The following is a 27,733-nucleotide window of genomic DNA, read 5'->3' on the forward strand; positions in this document are numbered from 1 at the left end:
TTTGGTTGGATTAGGAAAAGAGCCTTTTACGTTGAATGCTTTCGAGCTTACCGCTCGGTACGGTCCTGGAAGTTGCGCTCAAACGAGCTTGCCTCAAAACGACACAATATAATTAGTCCAACGATGCGATCTTACCTTTGGAGAATCTCTTTAAGAAGGGTTTAGAGAGGTATGAGACTCGATCGATAATGCAGATGACGGTCCAAATGTTACTATCAGGACATAAGAATTGATATACAAAACTTGTCGTCGAATGAATTGTAATACGCAACTCTGTATAAATTGATAACTCTATTACCTTGATCACGCTGTACAAAAATTATAAAATATAACAGTGAACTTTAAGACGCTGCAACTATATAGTACAATTTGTTAATCGTCTTTGTCTTCTTCGGAGGATGGTGTATCGATATCATTTGAAAAATGAATGATTCAGTATATTGCTACTGACTAATCCAAAGAAATTATAAAATTATTATTTGGGAGTAACTACCAATGATCCGTTCATTATATTCTATATTCAAGGTATCAGACAATGCTCGTATATATATTTTTATTAAATTATGAGCATAAGTTTTCTTTTAATGTTTTATTAAATTCCATTATTTATTATCCTAAATGTCTATAGATATTTCGTTTACTGTCTACTATCTTTCAAATTATTTTTAATATTCTTGTATACCTATTTCCTATATTATAATTTGTATCAAAGGTACAGACATATTTTAAATAGTATTAGGTGCTTTTAATTCAGCATGTTTCGTACAGCGATTTAATTTAGCAATCAGAAAAGTGAATTCTGCTGAAAATGTGCGGCTTTGATACTTCCCGCAACTAAATGTACAGTAACGGTTATACAGCATTCTCAATGGTCCAGTTAAACCTTTGACCACGTTATCTTGGATATTCCTCGTAGGAGCGATTATAATGAAGTTTTCAATTTTTACTTCAGAGGAGAGAGTATTAAATCGTTCCTCAAATTTCTCTATTCACTTCTTACAAAGAAAGAACAGTCGATAATGTATTTTTCATGCTGTTCATTATAAGATAAATTATAATAATATCTTTTGATATTATATTTTATTTATAATAATGTAAAAAAGTTTCGTTAAAATCCTAAGAATGTTGCATATTGAAATATTCTACAAAATGAAAAATACAAACAGCTTTTAAAAACAATTGAACCTTTCAATATATTATAATTATAATATTATAAATAAAACCTCTAATATATTATTTATACATTTGAAACAAATTTTCGGTGATATATTTTTAAATACGTCCTTGTAGTTCTTCCTACATTGACAATAATAAAACTTTCATTTTTCAAGAATCTTCGTAATGTATTGATATATATCATGTCTCAAAAATACATAACCGCCCGAGAAACGTTAATATTCTTCATTCAAATGCAAATCGAAGAGTCCTTCACCTCTCGTGGTTGAAGTTGAGACTTGTTTTTCGAGATACAAATATTTGAAAACTGAAGATTGGATTTCCGAGGCGCGCTGTTGAAATCCCAGTTAACTGAGCGCTCGCTCATACATACATATGCGCATATAGTCAAAAAACAAGAACGATGTGCACACGGAACATGTCCTTTTCGAACATTCAGCTTGTTATCGGTCAAAATCATAGTCAACCAAATCTGTCGGTCAAGTTTAATATCGGCGAATTGTCAGTGAAAAACACCGTGAAAACTTGTCAGTAATTTCGATGGAACTCAACAAATTTATTTACACGTCCACAAAAAATTAATACTTCCTATGGACAATTATGAGAAAACTGTAAAACCTGGATAGTCATCTTGTCCACAAGAAAGTGGTCTAGATAAGGACATGGCACAACTGAAACGTTGGAACTGTATCTTCCTGAAGTTTTTAAAGCCAGCAAAGATATAAATTTTTACCATTACAAAGTTTAAGATCATAATATACCTGAGTGAAAGCTGATGAGTAATTAAAGAAAATATTTGTTGTCAGACTGTCTGTCGTAAGTGTCTGAAAAACTATAATAACGGTTACATAGAATGATAGCACACATGTACTATTTCTCTGCTAAAGTACTTTAACGTTAAAATATATGTGTACACCTGTCAATAAAAACAAATACTAGGTACTCATTCTTATTTAACGCTCGTCGTGTACTATAAAATCCGTCGAGCTTTGATGGCGTTTGCGCACCTGTAAAATTTAGTAGCTCGAAGGATCATTTTCCCCGTGGAAGGACTATAACTACATTCGTCGACTGAAATTCTGTCAAATTCAGTTCATTTATAACTACTATTACAAGAATTCTAATACCAACTAATTATTTTCCACTAACTTGTATACTCAACAACGACTAACTTACTAAGCAACGGAAAAGTCTAAATGAATTCAAAGATTGGCCAATTTTCTTTCTTTAATGTACATATATAGAATTTTATCATGAATAATTTTTGTAACCGAGCGACACGGAACGTGTTAAAAAAATTCTGAAGCGTCATGGAAAACTGGAGCATATTCATGCAAAAAATGAGCATGATGAAACGTGACGGTGTGGCTTCACGCAAGACCCTTCAGGGCATCGGAAAGTTGAAACGAAATTCCGTATTTTAACTTTCCCTTGAATCGAGTTAAGTATCTCATTAGAATTTTTGTCCCTTGAGTTTCCAAGCAAACCGCATTGGGAAATAGTTGTGATCGAATATGCGCTGAAGCGAGAACAGCAAGGTCGCAACGAAGAGCTGACCGTTGTCGTATAGATGACATCCACAGCTTATATTTCGTTTGAGGTGATATACGGTTTCGTGCTCGATTTGCCGAATCGTAAACTGGACTATAATTGCTCAACGGAAATTGACTACCTACACATTTCCTATCAATATTGACAGTAAACGAAGGGGACACAGGTTGCTATCCCTTAAGATTTATTGAAACAGAATCTTATAAATTACTGTCGATACTTTTACATGTATAGATCTTTATGTACTTTTAAGCACTTTAAAAATGCACTTTGTCATATAATTATATTATAGTTTATTTAAGTACATTCTTTATATATTATTTATGTATAGAGGGAATATGCAATTTTTTTCTTTTTCTCTATTTCTTGTCCCCGTTTCTCTGGCTGTCATGCTGTTCTTCTTTTTTTCAATTTTATTTCTTTCTGCAACTAATTTAATTACCTTTCCTGCCTCTTAAATTTTCCATTATCCAATTGCATTCGTTTTTCTTCTTCCAATACTTTTATAACATGCAATTATTCATAAGACATAAAGAAAGGAGGTAAAGGAGAATTATACGACGATGCAGTATAAATCAACGATAATTGGAGTGGTAACTCTAAACAATTACCGTTTTGTTATGTGGATCTTTTCTTGGCAAACGTTTATCTATAATCTTAAATATAACAAATAATGATTTTTATATCTGACGCAGATCTATGATGAACAATTCTTGGTGAATCGAGCTGCTCCAGAATCTTGGCTTTAACAAATTTCCAGTGACTTACGTCTTTAAAAATTCAATTTCCCTAGCCCCGTAGAAATTTAATAATAAACTTGTTCTCATATTACTCTGCGATCTCAAAGGCACACCTTTCATGCGTTCTTTGCCATCGACAATGACATTTACGAACACGAGACAGGAATATAATGAGAATTACACGTGTAAAAAAGTGGGGCTACCTCGATACGACGTTGACGGCTTTCCTGGCTTGAGAGAAGAATTTTACAATTATGTTAATTAAAACTGTGATGCCAGTGAACAGAAGTTAATTTCTAATCCCCTGTATGTAAATCAAATTTACAAATTTCTGATGTACAAAACAGTAATACAATAAATTACTTTAAATTTATTTATCAATTTATAATAAAAGACTTTGTTACGCTGGTTCTTTGATGATCCACCCGAAACAACATAAAAGATCTATATAATGCAAACATTACATTGCAAAACATGCACCAGACATGCACTTAAAAAATTTCTGAATAAAAACGCCGTAAAAGTTAATACCCAAATGAACTGCTTATTGACAAAATAGATTAAATTCACACATTAAAAAGTGTTGATTTTTCAAATTACCCTTTAAATGGGAAATTAAATAAACACTATGGAAGATATTGTACTTTATTATTACTGGTATAATTTTAATCTAATCACCATATAAAATACATGAAAGAATTTGTCCTTCAAATAATATTAATCGTTATTGCAATTTTTACGTGGTCAAAAGAATTTTTGTTATATTGTGATGTTAAACCCAACAATAGGAAAATTTATTTTAAATATAAAAGATGAAAAGACAATCGAGTTTTTTGACGAAAAAGTTTAAAAAATTCAAAGGATGAAGTTAATCAATTTGGCCAAGAGCGGTTCAAATGTGGAAAGGGTGTGTGAAGGGTGACAGGTAGCTCGACAATGGGTGCACTGTTCACGGTCAGGAAGGAGGAAACTTTAATCAGATGAAATTTACTATAAATTGGAAGAATTTAAGCTTCTACTGCAATACTTTCATTTAAAGCTACGATTAAGATATTCTGGCCCAATAAAACAACTCTCGGGAAATGTATTATAATTTCTTATAATTTACGTTATTATGTCGTACGCTCGTACCGCGGAATATGGACACAGTATATGCTCGTAAAGATGCTCTACGAATTTTGTACCCGTCTAAGAAGGACGGAGTTAATTTTCTACGATGGCCCCTTTAAAATATCTCGCTCGTTTCTCCACGTAAACTCGCGCATTCGATATAATTAAAGCGCTAATAAGACTGTCCAACATAAATTTTTATTTAGGGTAACTGACTTTTATACAGATTCTCGTCCGAAACTCGAGTTCGGTAGCAGAATTGCTCCATTATTCTTAGTTCTTGAGAAATTACAGTTTAGAAACGAAACAAACTATCTGTTTTACGAATCATTTAAACATAAATGATAAAAGCCATACCATCATTCGTTGCAAAAATTGATTTCGCAGATTCTACCAAATAAAATGATACAATTTTCATAACATTATGAACTTTTAAACCTATTTTTCATAGTCTTATAGGTACCTACTTTTATAGACATTTTATAGTTTATTTTAAAAAGGTACCATGTCAGAGAACCTTTGTTCGTACAGAAACGAAAGAAAATTATAACAGAGATTTAGTTTCCGATTTAGAAAATAAAATACTTCCGCGAGACACAAGATGCTGCAAGTAATCCTTGACGCCAGCGAGCACTTGACGTTCCCCTTAAGGGAGCAACCAACGTTACGCTGAGAGGAACATCAAGAGATTGTTCAAATAGACAATCACACTGGTGAAACTTTATGACTGTAGAAATATTTGATGCTGCAATGAACATACATTGACTATACAGGTACTCTGATTAATTGTATTGAATTATTAATAATTCAGTATACTATATCTATCAATTCCCAACTTAATAATCATTCAGTATTAATTCAATTTTTTTGTGAGAAATTGAGTATCGTATCGGTCGTATCGGTTATCGGCTCGCCGAAATTTTTCAAAATTCCGCACCATCAAGAATAAACTTTTTGCCTACGAACCTCAGATGAATTTTAATGCTCAACACTATTTCCAACGAAGATGTCAAAAGATAATTTTTAAATTTTAACTTAAAATTATTTGCTCAGTTTAATCATTTTTGCTGACTTGAATTTTGAACATTTCCTATAGTTAATTTTATAATCGTTATTGGAAAAGTCGAAAAGTCAACAGAATATACAATTAAACTTGAAAAATAATTGTAAGTTAAAAATTTGAAAGGTATTTCTTTACGCCTTCGGTAGAAATAGTGTTAACGCTAAAACTACCGAGCAGTGAAATTGACTATTTGAAGGTTTTCTATAGAAACTTTCTAAAGATTTCTATTTTTAGAGATTTCTAAACTTTTATTCTATTTCTACTAATTTAAAATTGTATTTGCGTATTGCTTAAGTAATTTCGTGGGTAATTTCTCAGAGAATCATGTTATCCTCCCGGTAATTGCAAAAAGAAGAAATTACAAATAAGCCATTTTGACCTGTCTGGTAATTTTAGTGTTAATACGTGTATAAATATTCACTGCATTGTGATACATACATATACTTTCCGAAAAAAAATTCTGCTATCTGTGGAAAGTAGTACCATATGTAAAACAAACTTACCATGTAACGCATGCTTAGGAAACTACCGTACAAAAGTATCAGTAACTTCACTTTACCTAGGTCATCGTGATTACAAACAGAATCTGCAGCAAGTAATATTACTTAATTGTTTTCTTAGTACACGTGTGGGATCTATCGGCAATTTCTAGAGATTTAACAATCTGTCGGCCCGACTTAATTGAACCATTTCAGTTTCCTATCACTAGTCGTAAATCACGTAATTCGGATCCATACTGCGAGTAATTCAATTCCAATGTTCTCGTGCTAATCCGATTTTCGGAGCATCCTAATTTTAGATGGAATTATACAGCAAATCTTGCATGCGTTTTATTTGTAATAGAAACGTATTCGCATACTTGATGAGTACAAGCTTCGATGCTTGACGTCGATGTTTGAAGACAAACATCTATGAAGGCAAAATCGATTTGGTCCTAGTAGTGCAATTTATTACTCGTTAATTTCGCTGGCATTACTACACTAAACTGCGATCGTTCAGTCACCTTTGCAATAATAACTGTATTTACTATTCACGTGTTAATTTTAATAACTTCGAGGAAAATCACCTATTAACATTTAAGTCAATACTTGCTGAATACTAAATCTGGATTACGTAGAAGCTATAAAGTTTCAGATAATAATTATAACTAATTTTATAATAATTTTTTGAATGTGTAACAATTTCAAAAGAGAAATCTTATATCCCTCCTTGCATTTTAAAATTTGTAATTAATACATATAAGTAACATACACTTTCCATTCATGAAAAGTACGAGTTGAGATTAATCTGAGTTAAGGTGGAGAGCCTATGAACATGCTTGAAAGATCTCGCTTTAAAATAGGAACACTTAGGTTGATTACTTGTTCAATATCGTAGATATAACTGAGTGTAAACTTGGCGATATAAAACTCCTAGTGCACTCTATATTGACTACCAACAGTTTTAGAACTTCATTTTCTTGATGGAATGACGAAGCAGTTTAGAACGGAACAGAATGTCACTGTACGGGGCGAGAGTTCTTTTCTTAAATACAGGATATCCGGTAACTGGTGGTACTACTGGATAGGAAGTGATTTTACTTGAGAAAATAAGTTTAAATGAAACAAGAAAAATTGTTTATGTAGAGGCTTATTACACGCCTTAATGATTATTAATGCTAGATATATAAAACCCGTCAATTTGACGAATATTTAATTTTATAAGTAAATTTAGTAAAATTTTAATCCAATTTGATTGATGCAACAGTGCAAATATATATCTTAATTCTTTGTTGCTTTTTTTTAATCTATATGAATGGATACATATTTTTTGGGAATACTACAATGGAACGTACAATAAACATCTATTAATAAGTATTATGAAATATTTTTGTTCCGACACAGTTTATTTGGTTAAGATACATATCATAAAAAAATGGCAGCTCAACGGCCTAAACCCCGAGCGCACAGCCACCGGTACCTTTGCAGGTCAGAAGGGAAGACGTACCCCCTACCTTCACTACTAGTAATGTGGGCGTAGGTTAAAAAACGGCAATTAGCAACACCTCGAGCATTTTAGCCTTCTGATTTGTCACTAAGGACACCGCTCCATATTAGTATTTTTATATATATAGAGAGACATTGAGATACAGACGGACAGACAGACATACATCACAAATTCATTACTATTCACGCTGTACTCACTGGACAACACATACACTGTAACTTTGTAAACACATACACATTCCTTTCACTCAATATTAAACAAATACAGTCCACTTTCGAACGAGAAAAGGAGAAGCCTTTTTTCATCACATCTATTTCACACAAGGTTAATTCGGCGTGTGAAAGTGTTACGCCACGTCCACTAATACAGCCTGGACAGCGTGCACGAACAATTTTGATACCAACGTTTTAAAATACAACTTGAATTTTTTAACTGACGCTTTCTTTTATGTCTAAAATGACGTTATTTTCACTTGAAAATAATACTCTTGATACTATTCATGAGAACATATAAATATCATTTCTTAGATCACAAATCTATAGATTTTAATGATAGGTATTAATTAAATGCGATACTATCGTAACTCCAACTTAGTTGGTTGAACTTCGGATCTACTTAATACTAATTTGTAATGCACGGGCATATAATGCAAATAAATCGTTTTTTCACCGACCTTTCACTTCTGCCGTTTAATCGATATTTTTGTTCTGACTTCTGCCGTTTAATCAATCAATTAGAGTGATTAGCACGAGCCTTCCACAGATTTCCAAACATTTCATTCAAAAATTAAAGTTTTTTTGGTAAATTGATAAATATAGGATAATTTGCGTATCACATCAAAAATTACAGACTTAATAGATATGAGTGGATGATAATAAAATTAACATATCAATCAGTCACACTTTGTATCTATATCAAATAATACTATATATAAATAATTACATATTTTGCATGTCCTTTAGTTTACTAACTTGAAAATCCTTTAAATAATTATTTACATATGCATAAATTATTTATTTATTTCTCTTTTTGATTCTAGTCGCATCTCCGCCAGATCGCAGAGTTACAAAAGATGATATTGCGGTGTCCTCACCTGGTACATCTCCGAACGTTAACGCTACTGCGAGCTGCACTGGTACAGCATCCCCACGATCGCAGATTCCTTCTTCACCTGGTCGAAATGGCCAGATACCAAGTACGTACTATTATTAGCAAATTATATAAAAATTGAATAAGAATTACTGATCGGGAATTTGAGCAAGGGATACTATAAAATGAGAATCTTCCTAGACGCACACTAGTATCAATGCCTCTTAGTGTTATACCCTAGAGAATTCTACTGATTGTATCTCACGTCAATAGCAGTGATCACTAAACTAAAAGTGCACAAAGGCAAGCTTCCACTCACGACGCTCGGACCTCGGCGCGCGCTAATAATGACCATGCGTCGAAAGCCAAGCGTTATGAGTGAAAAAGTCCCCTTGCCTTTGTGCAGTTTTAAACCTTGACTAACGTGAGAGGTGGACTGTACATCCGTTGCAGCGAACCTGGCACTCACAACCTCATGGGGGCATCCAGAAACGACTCTTTGCGCTCTTTGGTACGCAATCCAATTAGTATGCATAAGCGTCTCAAAGAATCATATACGATAAGGATCTGACGTTGGCCAAGCCGACCATCGGCTCAAAAGTGATGAGGGGCAAGGGGATTCAACTGCACGCTCTACCTCAGCTCGCGGCTCGGCCAATAACAAGGACGTGCCGAAACCGAGCCGCCATTACTACCAGGCAGAGCGCCGCAAAATGGACATCTTCCCTTGTCCCTCTTCACTTTTGATCCGCAGGCTGGCTTGGCTAACGTGAGATCCCTACAATACCAGAACAGAAAATCCGCGTGGCCAAGACGTGCGCCTTCGAATCTGACCACTCGAATGAGAGTGCCAGGTTCGGTGCAACGAACGGTACAAACATGTTTACCGAATCCCAAGGACACAGAGGTTCGGCTATTGTTTCCCGTAAAACCGAGGTGGAAAGTTCGACCGATTCCTCCTGCCTCTGTGCGACTTTTGCTTGAATATCGCTGCTATAAACGTCAGAGACGAACTGTAGAGAATTTCTAGAGAACACGGCTTACACTCGAAAGCCTCCATTCAATATGACAATTTATTAGATCGTTGAAAAATTTCAAGTGTAGAGGAACATTTGTAATATTTCAGTACTTGTCATGAAAGTGTTTTGGTTTCGTGTTGGTGGAGCTTATAAAGTTCACTTATCCCATTATGGAGACTACTGAGGCAAAAACACTGTTAGTTTCCGTGTTAAGGAACGTGCCAGTTTAATGTTCTCGGTGTTGTTTGTATTGCAGAACAAGGCACGCTAACGATAGTACGCCGAAGTTCTGGCAAGAATAAGAGTATCGGCGGAAGTTTCGAAGGATCTCCGCCACCACTCAGTCCTGATACTCTTTCATCCAGCCAGTCCGTCGATCTTGATGAGATTCTTGATACTGTCGATTTAACTACAGACACGCTACCTGCCGTTGACACGCCCGATGCTTGCGACAAAGCTGCCCTCAGGTACAGTTCTTTATATATTGTTTTTAAAGATTAAATTCAAATGTAAGACAATTAATCCCGAATAATTTCAAATCATTGGATATTTATTAATTTAATAAGAAACTTTTATTTAAAAGAGTATTTTAAATTCTGTCGTATTAACTATTTGTAAAATTACTAAATTATTCGATATCTCGAGTATTTTTCACTACATGTTGTATTAACTATTTGTAAAATGACTGAATTATTCAGTATTTCGAGTATTTTTCACTACATTGTACACATATTGCAGATAATGAAGAACTAAAATATATTATGAAGATATTATAAAAAGATATTCTTTGTTGATATGTTGTGATATACTTCATATTAATTTGAATATATTGAAATTAAATTTTCCATTACAATACTTATTATTGCTACGAAAAACATTATTATTGTTGTAGACTAAGGTGCTTGCTGAGGCAGCTCCAGCATGGTGAAATATCAGCAGATTTACTCCAACGAAACTTACACTATGCAGCACGTGTTCTCGAAGCCGTCTTCCTAGATGAAACCAAGTAAGTTTTTTCTCAAAATGTGAATTGACATATATATTTAGCATTTGTATTAAATAACATTCTGTCAGGCATTTCTATTATAGCCACTCGCAGAGAGCTGAGACTGCTTTATTGCGGAATGTATAATCCAATTAGAAAATTCGAAACATATTGTGTATCGATTATCCATTGTACAAAATATTTTGTCAGTATTTTGTAGCCGCCATTTTTAAACATAGACAAATCAGAAATTAAAATATACTTCCAATGAATACGCAACACATAACGACATAAAAATAATGGCATTGTTATAAATATTATTGTATTTATTCTTGTTAATTAAGTAGTATCTTATTTTATTAATATAATAATTATTTCGTATAGAACTCACGACTTTTGGAGATACGAAAAATTGATTTAAATAGTCAAATTATATTATTGTCGAGACTAATATCGTAGAACTAACAAATTTTACTCATAGTAATATTGTTTATAATGTCAGTAATTATTTAAAAATATTCTAAATTAATACGTATAGGTAATGTTGTTAACTTCATTCCTGTTTTTACTATGACCTCGAATTCGAACCATACAGACATCAAGAGCGCCTCTTTAGCTCAGTGGTAGAGCACTGGTCTCGTAAACCAGGGGTCGTGAGTTCAATCCTCACAGGAGGCAAGCGAATATTTTTTTTCCTTTTTTTCGCTTTAAATATGCTTCTATTTTATAAATCGTATATACATCGAAGAATTGTAAATTTCAGGAATTGTTTACATAATTATTTAATATAAATTTAGTCGATATTCAATGAGACTTACACGACACATACCATATGTACATATCGTGGTTCGCGACATTTTTAAATATGAAATATCATTTAATTTCGCGATCAAACGAATCGATTCATTTAAATATATTGTTAAAACTAATATTTATTCCTTCACATTACGAAATCAAATGATCAGATTGACAAACTGGAAGCTTAATGCTTTTCACTCGTCTGCTGTTTACGTTCTGCAATTCTTTTCTTAAATTTCTTATTTCCAAGGTCAAAATTTGTAAATTCAATGCAGTGACGTTAACTTTAAATTTAACTGAATTTAACTTTAAGTTATTGAAACCTTTTTTTAAAATATCTGAACATTTTGCAAAACCGTAACGTTCTTACAGTCCCGGTGAAATTTCTAACGAATATTGATCCGAAACCTTGACCACCGTATGTTACAAATTTAACAACGAACAGAATTCTGAAAACGATCCAATCGTTAATTAACTAATATGTGTCAGTTCCATTGAACTTCTGAAAACAGTGTCGTGGTCAACCACAACACTGCCTACTATAACAGCCTAGTGCCACTTGTACATTTAATCGGATCGTAGCACCTGACGTCTTTTTATGCAATCTGTCAAGATTTTTCAGGGAATATTCCAGAAGCGAGCCCATTTGAATACAATTAAAACACCCAGAAACGGTTGATCCAAAACTATCTAGGTTTAAATGTAATTTCCAGTGCGAAACGTGATAAGATTCTTTAATATCTCCATTTATCCGGGACAGGGTCGATGCAGACTTCGACCCGAGAGACCAGTCGGCCGAGATTTCGAATTCTATGTTGACTCGATAATGATAATGATAATGATAAGGAAAACTGTAATGATCTACTGTTCTGTTCTCTACTTGACACGTGCACTAACAAGCAGTACCACAGGGTGAATTCAGGCGGGGTTGAGTGCTCTCGGTCATCGCGTAGGGGTGCGGGCCTGTCATCTGCATCCCTTGGAAGCGCCTTGGACTCGGACGGACCACAGGGCCATGCGGTGGTAACCCAGAAACGGAAGCTTCGCACCCCCGTATGGGCAAGGTTGCGAAATATTCATATTTCCGACCTTACGCAACTGTTCTCACCCAAATCAGAAAACCCAACCCGACATCTCCGATCCAACTACTGTTCGTCCCATGTTCGACACATCTTTCTCTCGATCATCGTCCGTTAGGCTCACGGTCATGCGTCGTTTGCTTGATCATTATTATCGGAGAATCGAACCTTCTTCCGACTGTCAAACGAAAACGTTTGTCCGGATCGAACTGAGGGTTTCGAAATAGTTCGAGTTCGACTGGATTGATGATAGCGAAAACTGGATACATTGGTGGGGGAGAGCGAAACGATGACACCGCAGAGATACCTTCGGGTGAACGTGCATGTAGCGTTTAGCGGTTTAGTTCGACAGTCTGTTCTTCGCGACACTTACCCTGCGACGGTTCATCTCTTAGATTTATGAACGTTTATGGATTGTTTAATATGTTTCATGTATTGATGCATAAATGTCTTTAATAACTGATTATGTATATATGAAAATTTCACGTTACTGAATATTGTATTGTTCGTGTGTTTGACAAGTTTCATGCTACATTGAAAGATAATATTGAAATATTATAAAATTCTCGTTAATTCAATATTCAATATTAAATGTACTGCTAATTAATGCAAGAAATCATGTCATTTGCATTTAAAAAGATCATATTACATAAAGAAAATTTATAACTTAGTTTGGTAAATAAAAAAGGATAAATGATAGTAACTAATATTTGTTAAAATATGTTAAGAGAAATCGTGAAAGAATTTTAGTAAATTAATGATTACTTTCGAAAACTGTATTTCATACAGACAATGTTTTATAAAGCACAAATTCAGACAGAAATTAAGTAAACGTTCAATATAAGTTTTGAATCCTTATTTAACAAAATAAATAAGGACTATAAGGGGGGAAATAAGGAAATTAAACGTAAATAAGGAAAATATATTAAACGATTCATGAATAGTTACAAGGAAGTATAATAGTAAAGAAATAGATTAAAATATGATTTCGAAGAATTATGCACTTATTTAGCATTTTCTGTTTGCTAAAGTCAGTAGACGATTACCAATACTATTTTCGCTCTCTTAACGTCAATACCAACGTACGTTATAATTGGTCGTAACACTGCAATACGTTTTCTTCTTGTCAATATCATAGTTTCAACCTTATACCATACGTAGCGTAGACCTAATGCACAAAAATTAATACGTTTCGTAGTACACGCTGTGTATCGATCGTTAGTAAACTCTATAGTAACTTCGAGACTCTTGCCTTTCCCAACAATTTGCACATGATTATAGTGCACGATTACTACCAATAACGCTAAGACCACAGGCAAGACTGTGCATAGCGATAGCATCAATCACAATCATTGCAAAACGTGGTAGTTGAAACAAAAACAAAATTAAAGATTCATTCGTACGCATTTAGAAATAACTACCTATAGGAATACTTGCCCTTGTGTAAACGACTCTATCATTCCTGATATAAATCGAAAACAAATTTGTACACTCGTAATAACGGATACAGTGAATTTTCAAAGAAATTAATACAAAACCACCTGAAATGGTTACATGATATACAGGACAATCGAAACAAACGATCAGGGTCTAGAGTACGCCGAACACATCCAGACACAGCATGATGACTATCTTGACCTGCCTGGCCTGTCTCTTTTCCTGTTCTAGCCTCTTTTTAGATCGTTCTAGGTGTAACCTGCTCACTTCTTGGATGACTGCCTGTTTACGAGCTGAATGCATCTCTTAAGAGTCGACTTCCTCCTATTGTCTGTGTTTCCTGCGTCCGTCTGTCAACCAAGTGCATGCGTATAGGGTGTACGCTGAAAGAGTCGCATTGTTTCGGAACGAGGTGTTACACGGAATGCTTGAACGTCACTAACGTAATGATAATGTCCCGACATCAATTCGCAAAACCGTGAGAGACTGCTAACGACACGGTGATTCGAACCAAAAGAAAAATAAAACAGAACAGAAAGAATATAAACGAATTAGACGGGAAAGAGCGCGTCCTAACACGTTTCTTGTACACATCTTTTCGACTTCGTGGTCGCCCGAACGTTGTATACGCAGGCAGACGTTTCTCGCTTTAGATACAGCACTGTCGATGTGATCTATCGTTAATGTGACACAACCTTTTTCTTGATGTTTGGAATTATAGAGACGCCGAGCGTGTGGAGTCAGCCGCTACTTGCCGTCAGGGTGTACGCCGTAGGTTCGTTCAAATGTTTGAATAACTACATTGCAAATGTCGTTCACGTTCGTCTATCGCTCCGACACTATTTTCCCTGTTTTTTTTTTCTCTTTTGTTTAACTTTTTTTTCCTCTTCTCTTGCGGCTCAAGCTGCGTCTCCATGGAACGATCGAGTTTTAAATTCGCGACTCGGGTAACGCGTCAAAGCGCAACGCGAGACTGTTTTTCTGAGCGATAGGAGGATTCGGTTTTGCGACGGTGCTTTAACCACTCGTTCGATATATTGAAGAAAGTTTTATAGGTGAATTCTGTTTACGGCAGACCAACACGTACGTTTTAGGATTTTCTATGTACAGAACGAATTTTTATGTGTTTATATGTTATATAGGGAACAATATGTTTGAACGCGCTTTTCTCGCGCAAAATGGATATTTCTGAATTAACTATTTCAGTGAAATGAAAGTTATTTGAAGTTATTTGAGAATTGTTTGGACAGAGTTTGTGAAATCTCTGTGTTTGAAACCGAGTATACTTTTAGGAAGTTCGAAAATTATTTATTGGTAGAAGCACGTGATGCTTGCGAGAATAAATACTGGTAATCGTGTTCGATATAACAACTATATAAAATAATTAGAAGTTCTGATTAACAGTTGGAACGTTTCATTGTGATTTCAATATATTACTTGTTATATTGAGACAAACTTAAGACGTAACGGTTTTTTAGTTTATATTTTTAATCATAAATGTGCATGTTTTTAAAATATTTATAAATGATTAAATACATTTTTAACTTATAAAATACATAATAATCAACTATTCTGTATTAATCATATGCTAATCACCTAATAGGAAGATTAACTTTACAGATTTGTAAGTTATATTTTCTAAAAGTATCTGTTTTATGGTTAAATAGTATCATCTTTTTATTCGATCTAACGTATTATTTTATATTTGAAATTAAAATATATTTGCATCATCTGGTAGACTATGTAAAATTAAGAAGGAGAAGTTTAACTGTTCATTCTAATATTTTTTTTTTTTTTAATGTAAAGAGACAAAGTTTACTATTTTTTCTAGTTTCACGAAACAAAATATACAAATTAATGTTTCATCTCGCAAGCTATTAATCCTACGAAATTCATTCTTTTATTCTGTTGTATATATGTATTCATACATATGTAACAGTCTCGCGTTGCTTACTAAAAAACAATCCAATTCACATCATTTATCACATTACTCACTACTAAACAAATATTCTACATAACCATTCTGAACTTTTTGCAAAAAAAAAACACTTACGAATAATAACTATACAATGTAAGTACACTACTTTTATGACCACTTTATTAACCATATTTCTAATTATTTGTTTTATTCTTTGATTGATCCATTTAAGCATGAATATTCCTCGTGATTCCAATAATTCTACGGTGTCTGTAAAAGTATATCATATAACCTATGTTTTATTAGTATGCCCCGAATGTTCATTTTTTAAATATTCAGAACATTAGTATTATGTGTTAGTAACATGAAGATTAACCGATTTAATTCATCATCTATATGTCACGATATTCATATAACACAAGTGATGTCCTTCTGATTTTCACAATGGACGTAGCTAAAAAGATGTTTGTATTATTATTTTCATGTGTCACCAATAACAATACACTTATTCAATGTTTAAATTTTTCTGTTAATTGGATGCCGCAGTGATTGGAATTAACACTTAAAAAATGAAATACTCAAGTAGGAGACATTTTGTATTAGGCCAATATTGTATTGTTAATAATTTGTCGTGATTACATACTTCGTATTATTAAAGAATTTCTTCGCAATCCTTTGGGTTCCTTTCAACGCTTTTCAGCCAGAAAGAATTCTCTTCTAAGCATTAGATGTGGCAAATTTAATAAGAAAACACCTTGAATTACAGTAATGTAAGAAGAACTTGAATACCTACATCTTTTTATTATTTAAAAATGAATAATATTATAATCTATGAGATATACAATATAAATATTTATGCCTTATAATATTATGAAAATATATATGAAAAATTATTAAAAATAATCGTATAATATTAAATATGTTTCATTGAACATTTAAATTATTAGATCCGATATATTGTTAGGTTTTTGAGAGATGTAATTTAAATTTTCTAAAGATAGTACTTATAAAATTAGTAAATTGCTACTTAGTATGACGAATGAAAAGCACACAAATTATCTTGTATTAATTTCAATTAAATAAAATAAATATCTTTTTCTATAACTTCGACAGTTAAAACAGATTATGTAGTTAAAAAGTATATAACTACTAATAGCATGCGAAAGTACTTGCTCGAGAATCAAATAGATCTCTGTATTAAGTGTTTCATTTTCTTAAAGGAATTCCATTGCTGATCCCATTAATTTTATATTATTTGCACTTCGACATTTTGAAACATTGAAATTTCATGTATAATACACGTGTTAAAAATCCTAATACCCATACTGTACACACGATTTTTGACATTGAAGAAAACTTGTCAATTATTACAAGAGGGTCGATAATGATATCAAGGTTAAATTCCTATTGCAATCGATGCGTGAACTAACGGATCTTTTGTTCCCGTGAACATTTATGAACAAAATAAATTTTGCCATTTACATACACTGGACAATTTTCAGCCATTCTATCTCTCATTTACATGTACAAAATAATATTTGTTGTTACACTTTCAGACGCAATGTATCTGCTTGCATTGCTTCAGCACCATTATCTATTTTCCAACTGCATCATTGAAACATCTTTACACTCAAGAATCCTATACATTTTATATACCTACACTATAGTCCAACAATATTACTCAAAATATATCGAACTACATTATGATTAAACTTGGTACGAACACTGTTACCTAAACACAAAATTCATCCACAAAATCGTGACAATTTGTTACTGATATAATTCGAGATATATATAGGATTCTTCGTTTCATGTATTCCTTTACTACACATCAAAACTGAATAGATTTGATCCCATCAAACAAAACCAAAAATATCATCGAAATCCACTATGCAATTTCGCAAATGGGTTACATGCGCCAAACACCAACAAAAACGAAAAAAAAAACAGAAAACATGTATAAGCCCAATTTCTCGATTATAAATACACGACAAGCGAAATATTCCCGTTTACATTGCGAAAATATTCCAACACACAAATTTAATCCTCCCGTAACCTTAACACAAAAACATCAATTGCAATCAACATAAAAAGAGAAATTGCTTTTCATCGATTAATTCATACACAAAAACTCCGATATATGTATCCCCTTGTGTGATCGTGCGAAACAACTTGAAATGCGTCGAAACGAAAACTGTGAGATACGTAAGCAAAATTACCAACGAGCAAACCAAAGACCACTTATTGTTTCACTCACCATCCGTTTGATGTACATTTAGAAAAAGAAAAGAAAAGAAAAGAAATGAAACAATAGCACGTAACCTCTAGGGATCCATGATGCGTGTTTTCCGTTGTGCTCGTTATAAAATAAAAAAAAAAGAAAACAGAAAGGGTGAGAAATGATTAGCGGTGGTAACCCGACTCTGTTCTATTAATCCGTAGCGAAGGTAGGAATTATCATCGTGATCCGACGTTCGCACATCTGTCCGGTCGATCAACAGATGAATAAAGAAGAAATTTTCCTTAGGCGGCTGGCCGACGAAGATGATGAACTGTCCGAAGTTCAACCGGACGCGGTGCCACCGGAAGTGCGGGAATGGCTCGCGTCGACCTTTACCAGGCAGCTCGCGACCACCAGACGGAAGGCGGACGAGAAGCCCAAGTTCCGTTCGGTGGCACATGCTATCAGGGCAGGCATTTTCGTCGATCGGATTTACAGGCGGGTAACCAGTACCGCGATGATGCAGTTCCCACAAGAAGTGGTTAAAGTACTTAAGGTAGTTTGTTTACTACATAGTTCATCCCATACGATCATTTCATGTTTTCTTTTTATACGAAGACGTTTATACTGTCCGGCTTAGAAGTGTTGAGGGCTCCCTACGACGATAAGAAATCAGGGAGGAAATTGCTTGGTTATTATTGGTGCGCGTCAATAAAAAAGGACAGAAGCGAGACCGAATACGAGGGAGTGAACAGGAACTATAGAAAATTTTGTTTTCTATCGTTACATCTCACTCTATCGCATTTAGTCCCGCTTCCGTTCTGTGTGTTGCCGCACGCCAACACTAATCACGTGCTGAAGGCGATGACGGCCTGAGCATCGAGACTGGAAAAATCCCTTTGCCTCCCTGCTCCTTTCGTAACCAAGAGGAGCGCCAATACTTCTGACGACGATATTATGTATATGTCTCTCATGTTAACTCCATCGACCACCAAACTAAAAGCGTACAGGGGCAAAGAGACTCTTCCACTCACGATGCTTGGGCCATCTCGGCTTTCGATGCATGGCCATTATTGGCGCGCGGCAATAACAAAGGGCAGAAATTTCTATAACTTGAAGGTTTTTTCGTTCCTTTGTAATTCGATTTATCGAGGTTCGACTATATCATTACTATTAGTATTATCATATTTCTCGCAAAAACAATCTAAGTGACTTAAAATATAAAAACTAAGAAATGATATGCATAGAATATAAATGTTCAAATGGTCATACGTTTACAGAGTGTTAAACTAAGAGAAAAGAAATTAGGAAGACTTTACAATGACGTAGGACTGCGTTATCGATCTCAAATCTGTTAACAAAGCACAATTATTAAGAATAATATTAGAAGGAGGAAATAAAATGTACATTTCCAAAGCATTTTAAAAATATCACACAATTGGAAACTGTTCAAAAGTACCGGATTCGTCCATTGAAAGAATCCTGGCAGATTTGATTGAATCTTGAAATTCCTTGGAGAGTCGAAGGGGGATCAAAGATCTAACATAAGAAGTCCCAGAAGATTCAAGGAAGTTATGGGTACCATGGGGTTGAAACCCTTGTAATCTCCGACTCCATCGGTATACTTTCCTTTGAAACTTTGAAAGTCCCGTGAATCCTTAAACCCTCTAGTAATCTTGGATCCTTCCCGGATTTCTGGTACTCACGAATTACTTCGTGATCTTATTATGATCCAAAATGTTAAAAATTGACCTGTTTATTATATTACTATTATAGATTTACTTACTATTCCATTATAATAATACTTTAAGTATTTCATACATGTATGACGAATGATTTCTAAATAACCAATATTTCATTTGTTTAACTTAGAATGTTTAAAATAGATCATTTAACCCTTTTCACTCGAAAGGTGACACTGAATCACTGCTTGATTCGATATACCAGAATTATAAAGTCTTGTATATAATATTATGCTTTACATAATGCATTAAATTGTGAAATATTGAAATAAAATAACTTTGTTTCTTAATTTATGTATATTTTCGAAGAATCTCCGCCATATTTCATAGGAAAATGTTGGATATTTTCAATGAAAAACTATCGAACGCAATTTGGATTCAACTTTCCAGTTACTATATTAACTCACACCTACATCAGTTGTACGGTTTTCTAATTTTTAACTGTGTAAATTAGAAAATATACACTTCGTTGCAGATTCATCATACAGTTATTATTAAATGTTTAAAATGCAAAAATATATAACATAATTCTCGTATTATTCGTATTATTACTATAGCCACTAAATTTTGTTCAGACGAAATTCTTAGAAATAAATTGTTCTCACAATAAACTCGATCGAATGATCAAGTTCTACTTCATTCTCGTAACGATTAAATTCACGTTATTTGTTTAAGACTCTAGACGACTGGTCCTTTGACGTATTTTCCTTGAACGAGGCCGCAATGGGAGCTCCGGTGAAGTATCTTGGTTACGATCTACTCAATCGATACGGAATGATCCACAAATTCAAAGTCCCTCCTGCGGTGTTGGAGTGCTTTCTGGGAAGAGTCGAAGAAGGTTATTGCAGGCACCGGAATCCCTATCATAATAATCTTCACGCTGCAGATGTCGCTCAAACCATGCACTACATCTTGTGTCAAACCGGTCTCATGGTAAGTTTGTAATATGTCTATATTATTGTGTATAAATAAACGTTACTTAATTAACCCATTTGCATCATTAGCACATATATGCGCGGATGTTCCCTGAACTGCATCACCGGAGCGTATATATACACGTCAACTTTTGGGACATTGTAACTAGAACGTATATAAACAAGAACATGAACAGTTATGTCCGTCATTACCATAAAGATTTACTGGTCGACATTTACCAGTATCAATTGAAATAACTTCATCAAAACAGCATATATCTTTTTACTTTCAAAAGAATATAGTTTGTTATATATATTCATTATATATTGAAGTATATAGTAATAGTAGACAACAACGTAGTCCACGTCCAAAATTGAGCTTGCCCATTATCATAAGATACTATTGGTATTCATGTGAGCTACTTGTGCTTCATTTTTATTTATAATTAAAACAAGTCAAATTAGTATTTCTACGATATTAAATAGAAGCAAACAGAAGTAAATGCAAATATATAGAAATAAATAGAAGTAAATAGAAATAAGATTATAAATGTCCTGAAATACATATAAAAAGTCGAGATAATGATAAAATTTGAATGTATTCCAATAAGATATTCTCACATCATAAAATCTTCATTTTTTTCTCTATTTTGTCGATTCATCTTTCCTCTCTCTATATCAACCGACAAGATTACCTCGCTAAACGACACCGTCTCATTTTTCAACTACCCCTCGAGTTTCATCGCTTCCCTTCCTTCCGCCCTCTTGTGTTCATTCTTCATCACGTGTCATGTTTCGTGACTAAAAACGGTGGTATCGATAATTAAACACTATTGATTAAGATAAAAATATCATACAATACATGACCTAAAAATTATTCCCTCCGGCACTATAATATAGTTTTATTATTGGAAATACTGTATACGCTTATTCCAAACGCTTGGTATTTTTAGTCATCAAAAGTAGTCATATAATAATTATAGAATCGTCATAAAATTTAAACACGATCAATTAACATAATCAATTATCCTACCCGGTTAATAATCTTCATTACACATCATTTACTTAATATCGTTCGTACTAACATATTTAATAAATGTTGACAATTTAAAGTTTAGATTATGAAATAATTTGTTATGTAATTCTCCTTCCTAATACTCCTAATTATAAGTAATAGATATGCGTGCATTACGAAACGATAATATTCCTGTATGAAATAGAATATTCTCGTGAAATCAAACCAATCGTATAATTTAATTTTCAATTTAACCCTTTTGTGTTTGTAAGGCTCAACATTAATCTGTTATGGGACATGCTTACTCGGAATATCATGCACCCAATTAGTTTTGGGTGACTGACTTCAATTGAAAGCAAATGATGTTTAATAATCTAAATTCTACGGTTCATATCATGAATGGTTTATCGTGATAAACCTAATCGAATTAACACGTTAATTCGCAAATAATGGCATTGTATATAAAAATCAACCTCAATTTTCCCATCGAAAAAAATAGTGAACAAATTTATTCAAAATTTAATTCAGCGAGTTTCGATATCCCAAAAATTCCATCCATTCTATCAATTTATAAAACAAATTTTGCTCGCAGAAAATATTTTACAAAGAATGCAGATTAACCAATTTCTCGTATAACAGGAACAAACTGATGCATACTTCGCCCGACCAATTTTACGGACAGATGAATGTATTTTTATTAGGTATAATAGTAGATATATATTCAATCTTCAATTTAATATTTCCACAATCTCGAATTTCTTTCATGTTTTCTAACCGAATACTATAAAATGGATATTAAAATGAATACTTGTTAAAGCTATTAACAAGTTAATTTTGACGTTAATTGTTCATATATCCAAAACTACTGACTAACTATATCTAATATTTTACACATATCATTAGGAACATATATGCTATCATCTCATAAAAAAAAAGAACTATCAAAATCGATCTCGGACAATTGAGTATCTTCCCCTGTTAATATCGTGCACTATACATTGCATTCAACGGTACCTCCCTAAGGAGGGAAAAGTAAACCAGTTCCGATTTACGGATCGAGTTATTATCGTAGTTTCCCTCAATTCCCACTATTCCAATATCAACAAACAGTGTTCAAACTCCGGCAATCCGCTCTTAAGGGGCGAACATTGTGCCGGATAATCTTTCAGCGATGGCCGCGGCGAAAAAAAGAAAAAAATACAGTAGTAAACTTTTCCGTTTAAAAGTTTTGACCGCAGTTCTACCGAATCTCGCGGTGAACTGTTCAAAGGAATCCCGCGGAATCGAACGAATCCCAATGGGCCGGGCAGCAAGAAATAAATTTTAATTAACCTCGGTTGCTCGTGCGCTAGAAAGTTGCTCGTCTCTTGTAAATTATACTCCGAGAAATAATCTAGTATTCGCCTGTTCGCAGAATTGGTTGACCGACTTGGAGATTTTCGCCACTCTGGTGGCGGCGCTTATTCACGATTACGAGCACACTGGGACCACAAACAATTTCCACGTAATGTCCGGCAGCGATACAGCACTTCTCTACAATGACCGAGCGGTGCTGGAAAATCACCACATCTCCGCGAGCTTCCGGTACGTACGAACCAATCGAAAGGTCGCATATATCGAAAGCCGACCAGCGCTGATACAAGCCTACAATTACCAGGCATTTTCGTTTCAATTTGCCTGCCGCTAATAGCGAATTACGCCCTCTATTTCCATTGACGCGTCGGGTGACTCTGTGTCACCTCGGTTTACATATACGTATCTTCAGGGATTTCTATCGGAATCCCACGGCAGGTGTCATCAGCCAGTGAGAAATGTTTTCGGAATTATAGCCGAGTAAGTTGTGGAACGTAGTAACTGTTGGGTTTTCGATAGATTATACTTTTATTGAACACGAAATTCAATTTAACTCCTTGCCCTATGATTTCTTTCCAAACTCTGATCAATTTGTCTAATTTGTTATTCGTAATTTATTGAAAATAAAAGGGAATTTCTGTCTTATTCTATGTCAATGTGTGCTCTAAGGTATAATCATTCATAACTATGTAAGGGGAATCATATGTAATTCCCAGTCAAACGAATTGAATAAAATGTATAGTTGTTAAATTCTGTTTTAAATCTTCATCACCAGTTTGACACGATATTGTAAGGCAAGGAGTTAAAAGCTTTTTTACTGTACTTATTATTTTTCAACAAATCAATGATATTCCTCGCAACTACATAATTTACAGAGGAATCTCTTATAAATTGGAGAACACAATTATCCTATTTCAATATTTCATGTATCAATACGGTTTATGAAATTTAATACTGCACATGAGACTTTCTAATTTTGCCGCATCGCATCGAATGGCAATTGATAATCGCCATTTAGTTTGATACAGGAAAATTATAAAGCTTGATGTTCAGTCTTAAAGTTTGTGTAACGTAATTGTACATGGAATGTACTAGTTCTTTGTAATAGTTCTATCTCTTGATTCTTGTATTATTTATATTTGTGTTCGTTGTAAGAAATATCATTAATGTTTGATTAAGAAATGATGAATATATCTGGCGAGAAAACTTTCGAGTGTAGAGGGTTAACCTTCAATAAGAGTTAATTATAGTCTATATATGATGATTCTTTCGTTTTTTAGTAATTAAAAAGTCAACGATGATTTTATTCGTTACGTGATTACAGTTGCAATTAGAATTACGCGAGGCCAGTGATATTAAAATCTTTAATTAAAGTCGAAATTGGCAGATTTTTACTATTTGAACTACTTAAATGACTGAAAATTATGCAGTATCACGTAAAATGCAAATCATCTACTAAAAACACTAGACGCAATAGATGAATTATTTTAATCAGCAACTTTGAATAAAATGAATTTTTGTACGGGGACACGATTCTAAAAGGTCAAGTAGGTAATTCTATAAAATTAACTGTTTGCTTAATTCTTTTTCCCCGGAATGCCGCTTCGAAAACTGTCGATCATTTATATCTGTTTTATAAAGTATTAATATGGACAAAGAAATTATTTCATGCGGCATTGCAGCTTGATTATTATTCCAGGTTATCTCAGAATTTCTTTGTTCTGCGTAGTTCATTTGGTCCGATGTGTAAATACGGTGAACCATTCATTCCTCTTAAAAGCTCTGTGTGCTATCATCAAACTTGACGCATTAAATACAAATAAAAATTTGAATTTGTGGCCAGTGACATGAAAATTTTAAGTTTCTTTGTGAAAAATCAGAAAGTTTTACAAATTAAAATATTTTCATTAATTATTCCGAGACGTAAGAATTATTTGAATTATTCATGGAAATTGGGTGTATCACATTTTGCCATATGACTATAGAAATGTTTATGCATGAGTTCGTTGCTAAAAAAGAGAGAAGAGGAAGGTACTTCTTCAGGTCTGGTAAGCTAACAAGAAGAGATATATTAGAATTATGCCAATAATGCATAAAACAACGGTTGTCGACACTGGAGAAATATATTAGAAAAATTAAAAAGCGTAATCGATTGTAGAAGAATTTGAATAATACCATAAATCAATAAATCAATAAGTATACTCAAAGGTTCGTAAGAATTTGTTCGACCACGTTCTAAAAGAAACCTTGGAAAAAGATGGTTTCAGATTGTTTGAATACAGTTTATTTTATTTAAATTGACACGAATTGAATGATACGAAGACGGACAGAGGTAATTATGAGTAACATTCGAAAAAAACAAATGTCCGTTTGATGTATGTCAATGTTAAACTAAAATCTAATGTACACATGTATGTCAGTATTCGTAAAAGGGTTAATATTCCTTCTGCGTATGCTACGAAATTGCTACGAAATGCTCTAGAAGTCGTGCCGCGAAACATGCGGCTTTCGCATCGTTTACAGCTGCGGCCCCACCCGTCAGCGCTCTTATAATCGACAAAAAGGACAAGATAAATGGAAGAATGCTGCCTGGTTTTGTACCCGCCATCGTTCATTTTTCCTCTGCCTCTTCTTCGCCTTACGGCTTCTCTGTCCCGCACCAGGTTCCATTTCAGCTTTCACGGTAACGCAGACAGCACTTGTGGCAGCTTTTCTACCGAAACGTTGCTTCTACGGGAGTTATACGTCGCCGCGGTTTTTGGCTAAAATTTTATCAATTTCGCGACGCCCTTCGAGATTTTTCCGTTGAAACTCACACTCCCAATACATCGCGCCGCGCCCGAAGCATTGACATCTGAATTCCCGTAAGTTAGACGTTGTTTCAGGCATATAACAGATTTATATAATTGATATTTCAATACGTGCGATTTGAAATATAAAGCGTTTATCTCACTATTGTTAAAATATTTTTACTATGAAGACCTGTTTATCTTTCGATTTAATATTAAATTTGTGTATCTGCGCAGATACAATACTAGGTGACCCTCCGAATCTCAAGAAACGTATAGTTCTAATTTTGATAAAAGTTGGAAATAACTCACTGTAATTGCTCGGTAGTTTTAGTATTAAACAACGTAAGATCATCCTCGATATGATTCACAACTGTCTGACATTTTGAATTTTTACAAAGTCGCATCGGTTTCTTATTTTCATCTACGTGAAGCAGTGAATAAAGACGAGTGATGCTGAAATCAACGAGAAACACGAACGAGCAGAATGAAAAAAGGCGATACAGAAGATACGTTTCACTATAAATTATCATTGCAATCGTTCAATCGGTTGTAATTACACGAAATGTGGATCAATGAATTTGAAGCCGTGTTACGTTATTGTGCAGAAATCACACGAGCGATTATGTAATGTGTTTGCATGGTGAATCCTGTGACGTGCAAACAATTACTAATTGTAAGATAAGACGCGTGGCAAGTTCTGCAATTAACATCGATGTCAATTTGAACGCTGTTCGGAAGAATCGCGAGAACATGTAAAAATATCCATTGATACGAAATGTTAAAGGCGTAATCAGTAATATACATCAAGTGGAAACACTGATTTCTACGATCGAATAGGTGGAACATAAAATGATACAAAGACAATCGTTTACAATCTTATCACGGCTGATTAATCGCTTTCGAATGCGGGAAACATTGACAAAAGTCTTATCGAAGGATCAATAAGTTGAAAGTACGAATATCAAGCTACGTTAATGTTGGTGAAATAGTTTCGACCGAAAAAAGATAACGTTTCACTGGATTAACATAAGTCCCAGTAAACGAAAGAAGAAACGAATGATTGTATCTTGAAAATTGTACAATACAATTTTTTCATGGATTTTTTCAAAATATTTTTGTTTTCGATAACATGAAAAACGATAAAATGAATGATGAAGGACAAAGTAGAACAGTTGCGCGTGTCGGTGATAGTACGCGGATTCGACGATGTCGTTGACGTTCGATGATGAGGTTGTTTGATTAGCGTAATATTAACAATGTTTTTAGCGAGAGGTAAATAGTAAATTCCTCTATATAGGAAAAACGAAAGCGAGATAAGAAAGAAAGAAATGTTTCGAAGAAGAGTTTATACCACATTTCATAAATTTTAGCAAACGACGGAAAAACAAATTACTGTTTTCTTTAGCGACTTAACAAATTGAAAGATGCAATGATTAAAAAGTGATCTATTACTTTTTAAAACTACAGAATTAAATCAACTCCTCTTTTTCTCTTTGCTAATAGGCATTCAATTTTTGCATAGAATCGTTAAATTATTCCATCATATCACACAAGCCTAAGTTACAACATAACGTAATCAATGATCATTTTTCTTTTATGCTTAATTTTTGAGATTTGTAGTAATAATTAAGAAATAACTTTTTAAAAACATTCTTTACTTCACAGTCTGTTCTTTTTTTACGAAAAATAACTTTTAGTTAATTTGTAGTAAAGGCCTTTCTTCTAAATATCCATTCAAAACTCCT

The 27,733-nt window shown here is 33.8% G+C and overlaps 1 protein-coding gene and 1 non-coding gene across 12 annotated transcripts in view; both read left to right on the forward strand.

Moving 5' to 3' along the window:
* Positions 1–27,733, forward strand: part of LOC116428679 (dual specificity calcium/calmodulin-dependent 3',5'-cyclic nucleotide phosphodiesterase 1) — a 307,261-nt gene that overhangs the window by 265,561 nt on the left and 13,967 nt on the right. For 8 of the 11 annotated variants that reach the window (XM_031980651.2, XM_076371778.1, XM_031980647.2 and 5 more), the window contains 8 exons: positions 8,666–8,821; positions 9,991–10,201; positions 10,627–10,740; positions 12,429–12,581; positions 14,755–14,808; positions 18,479–18,728; positions 20,590–20,847; positions 23,258–23,427. In XM_031980651.2, the coding sequence (XP_031836511.1) occupies positions 8,666–8,821; positions 9,991–10,201; positions 10,627–10,740; positions 12,429–12,581; positions 14,755–14,808; positions 18,479–18,728; positions 20,590–20,847; positions 23,258–23,427 (1,366 nt within the window). The remainder of the gene's footprint in view (positions 1–8,665; positions 8,822–9,990; positions 10,202–10,626; positions 10,741–12,428; positions 12,582–14,754; positions 14,809–18,478; positions 18,729–20,589; positions 20,848–23,257; positions 23,428–27,733) is intronic. The other 3 variants (XM_031980643.2, XM_031980650.2, XM_031980652.2) reach the window with 3 other exon arrangements.
* On the forward strand, positions 11,326–11,397 carry TRNAT-CGU (transfer RNA threonine (anticodon CGU)). Its single transcript has one exon. It is a non-coding gene; the product is annotated as a tRNA-Thr (tRNA).

This window comes from Nomia melanderi, chromosome 10 (assembly GCF_051020985.1).
Source record: "Nomia melanderi isolate GNS246 chromosome 10, iyNomMela1, whole genome shotgun sequence".
Lineage (NCBI taxonomy): Eukaryota > Metazoa > Arthropoda > Insecta > Hymenoptera > Halictidae > Nomia > Nomia melanderi.